The sequence below is a fragment of the Echinops telfairi genome, unplaced genomic scaffold, assembly GCF_000313985.2.
Source record: "Echinops telfairi isolate 266 unplaced genomic scaffold, ASM31398v2 ScPeMD7_18;HRSCAF=68, whole genome shotgun sequence".
In the NCBI taxonomy this organism is placed as follows: Eukaryota; Metazoa; Chordata; class Mammalia; order Afrosoricida; family Tenrecidae; genus Echinops; species Echinops telfairi.
Window position 1 is genome coordinate 88,098,678 of NW_022103915.1, and position 3,955 is coordinate 88,102,632.

At 39.5% G+C, this 3,955-nt stretch overlaps 1 protein-coding gene across 1 annotated transcript; it reads left to right on the forward strand.

The window, feature by feature from the left end:
- Positions 1-318: 318 nt before the first annotated feature.
- On the forward strand, positions 319-1,275 carry LOC101657167 (olfactory receptor 4K13-like). Its single transcript, XM_004698847.2, has one exon. The coding sequence runs from the start codon at positions 319-321 to the stop codon at positions 1,273-1,275; it is 957 nt and encodes a 318-aa protein (XP_004698904.2).
- Positions 1,276-3,955: the final 2,680 nt, after the last annotated feature.

Sequence of the window (3,955 nt, forward strand, 5' to 3'; positions counted from 1 at the left end):
CCCTGTGACTAACTGAGATATATTTGTGCACCTTTCTCAAGGTTAGTGCAAATAAAGGCTGTTTGTCAAACCCTACTATTTTCTTCAAACATCTTGACATCTGGCAGTTATTTTTCATAATCCTTGTAGATATTTTTCCACGTTCTCTGCTAAGAGACTATGGCTATTCCGTTTTTCATTTTTGGACTCGGCGTTGTTTAGTATTTCTTTTTGTTTTCACATTTCAGAAGCTTTGAAGAAGTAGAACTAATAATATGTATTTTGTCTCAACGTTATCTCTCAAATGTTAATCTGCTTTGATTTTATTTTAGGTAATATATGACAACAGACAAACACATGGAAAGACGCAACCACACCCCAGTGTCTGAGTTTATTTTGCTGGGACTCACAGAGTCTCGAGATTTACAGATCTTATTTTTCATATTTTTTTCCATTGTCTACATAGCCATTGTTTTAGGGAACCTCATCATTATCTTTGTAGTAAAATTGGACCCTCAACTGCACTCTCCCATGTACTTTCTACTTGGTAACCTCTCCTTTATTGATATGTCATTGGCCTCTTTTGCTACTCCTAAGATGATCTGTGACTTACTTAGTGAATATAAGGCCATATCTTATGATGGCTGCATGACCCAGATGTTTTTCCTTCACCTTTTAGGTGGAAGTGAGATGATGTTGCTTGTAGCCATGGCAATTGATAGATACGTTGCCATATGCAAACCTCTCCATTACAAAACTATCATGAGCCGTCGTGTTTGCATTGGGCTTGCAGTGTTCTCCTGGACCACTGGTCTTGTGCACACGATGAGTCAAATGGTTTTCACTGTGACTTTACCATTCTGTGGACCCAATGTCGTGGACAGCTTTTTTTGTGATCTACCTCGGGTCATCAAACTTGCTTGCACTGACACTTACGTCTTGGAGCTTTTGGTCATTGCCGACAGTGGAGTGCTCTCTTTGTTCTGTTTCATCTTTCTGCTCATCTCCTATAGCATCATCCTGATTAACGTCCAGCATCGCTCCTCCAGTGGGTCTTCTAAGGCCCTGTCCACTCTTTCAGCCCACATCACAGTAGTGGTACTCTTCTTCGGACCTTGTATCTTCATCTACGTGTGGCCATTCAGCAGTATTTCCATAGACAAGGTCCTGTCTGTGTTTTATACAATTTTTACACCCCTTTTAAATCCAATCATCTACACATTCAGAAATAAAGACATGAAAAAAGCAATTAAAAAGATAAAGGGTAAGCATGTAAGTTCCAGATCAACTTTTTGACTGTGATATGATCATCAACCAAGATGACATCATCATCATCATCATCATCATCATAGCACATTAAAGTAAGACATTTGGCACCTACACATTAGTCATATTTTGGAGAATAAAATTTTTGGTTGTACATCCAAATGAAAACTATTGGAATATGATATTATTCAGTTATGTTGTAATTTTAAGTTTTTCTATCAACTAAATTATATTCTGACTAAACTATATCTCTACCATTTATTGAACCCTTGCCAAGAATAAGGCATTTTCATGTGTTTTCCCTTATCTTCACAACAATGAAAATAGAGTATAATATTTATATATTCTCAGAAGGAAACCAACTTTTAGAAAATTTAGCAAACTTGTGAAAAAAATTTTGATATAGCCTGGAATCATATCTTGAAGAATCAGATCTTAACTAAATAATCTGTCATTTTGTAATTTAAAATATTTTCTATCTATATTTTAACATTAATAAAGCTATTGTTTTCTGTACCCTTCTTCAGAGATCTTAACACCAACCCCCAAACCCACACCAAATTCTTTGTTGGCAGTTGATTCTGACTCATGGTGACTAATGTGTTGCTAGGTAGAGCTGTTCCATTGGGTTTCTGTGTCTGTGGTGTTTTCCAGAAGCACTCCCCAAGGCCTTTCTTCTGCAGTGCCACTCGAAGGGTTTGATCTGCCAACCTTTAGTTTTGCAGTTGAACACTAACTGTTTGTGACATCCAAGAACCACTTTTTCAATGCCATCTAGTAGATTCTGACTACGAGTGACACTATACAAGGTTTCCGAAGCTGTAGGTCTTTATGGGAACAAATGGTCTCATCTTTCTCCCTTGAAATGGTTGATACTTTGAACATTGGGCCTTATGGTTAGCAATCCAGTGCTTATTCGACAGCACCATCAAGGCTCCATCAGGGAGGAATAATTCCTAATAAATAAATAAATCTCTCCAACAAGAGTCTATATGAAATACTCCACAAATTTAAAGGTAAAAACAGTCACCATTTTAAGTTCACTGTGTTTTAGATTCAATAGAAATCATTAGACCAACAATCATGGTTGCTCCCAATCTTCACCATGTCTGAAATATCAACGATGCTCTATAGTACCTGCATCTCATGGAATCTGCATATTCACTTGTAAAAGTAATTGAGAACTGTAACGATTAAAATTAAATTGTATTTCACCCACCAACAAAGAAAACCAACCCCTGAGACCTTGTATGAAAATACAAGAAACATTCAAAAGGCAGGACATGAAGGCAGCCATAACCTACACTGAGTCTCAGGACCCATTATTAAAATGTTGATGACAGAAGCAAGTAACATTTTCTTCTTAAATTCTGTATTTATAAGCCAATTCCCAATGCCTTTTCTTTTTCTTACTAAAGAGATATTTTCCAGGAGTGAGCATTTGATTTATTTTTTCGGTTATGGCTGATTCATGGGGCATTATGACCGCTTTTGATGACATATTCACATCACAAAGAACATGGTCTAATACTGAATGGAGACTTTTGTCTTTGGTTGGAGGAAAAGGAGAGCGTGTCTTAATTTCTACAGAGGATAGATGCATCGTATTAGGCTGCGCCTATTTTCCTTCTTTAGAAATGGAAATAAAGATAGGCCAATGTGTTTGTTTGCTGGGTAGACAAAGAGATCATTCTGCATGTTGGCTTTCAGTCCTGTACCAGCTATTGCCGTCTCTTCTGAATAGCAGGGAGTGGGGACAAGAGAAAAAGAAAAGGCAGTGGGGGGTTGGGGGGAGCAAATTCCAAACCAGTTGCTGTTCAGGAGATTCCAACTCATGGTGACTCCATGCTTTACACAGAACTGTTCCATAGAGTTTACATGCCCATGACCTTTCAGACGCAGAGTTCCCGGCTTTTCTTCTGATGTGTCTGTTGCGGGGGATTTAAACCACCAACCTTTCAGTTGATAGCCACACATTAAACCATTTGGGACACCTCCAGCAGCAAGCTGCAGGTCTGGCAAGCATACTTCTTAACATCTTTTACCAACTATTTCCTGTGAAAAAGGAGAAGAAAAAATTCCTTTTCTACTAGTGGAGGAAACATGAAATGGAAAGGTGGGAGAAGAGAGGTGCCTTACATTTCTCTGTTTCTGACTTGGGCAGCACGTGAGCTGACATCAGAAGCCTTCCTGATCATGGTGTGGAGTCCAGCAGTGACAGCCAGGTGGAAGACTGCAAGGCTCCAGCAGCACAGGCAGCACAGGGCCGGCAGCACTGATGCTCGAAAACACGACTCTCCTTTGCTCACGCAGATTTCAAGGAAGTGGTTGCTTTCTGAATTCTGTTATTACCTGAATTCTCGGTAATAACACTGCATCAGTGAGTAAACCAAAGACACTCCTGGAAGAACCGTACTTTCATCTCGAGCCTTGTAATAGTCCTGATGCCATCATGAGTCCCCCACATTCACTTTCTAACCACCAAATTCCCAAGGTGAAGTCCCAAGAAGACAGGGGAAGGCAGTAACCCTGAGCAATCTCCTTGGTACTCCGAGAAGGCAGGAAAGAGCAAGTTCCTTATGGGAAGGGCAGCTAGATAAAGTAGAAATATACCCAAAGAGTAAGAAGCCTGGTAACATAATGGTTATGCATTGAGCTGCTAAATGCAAGGTCAGCAGTTCGAAATCACCAGTGGTTCCATCCGGAGAAA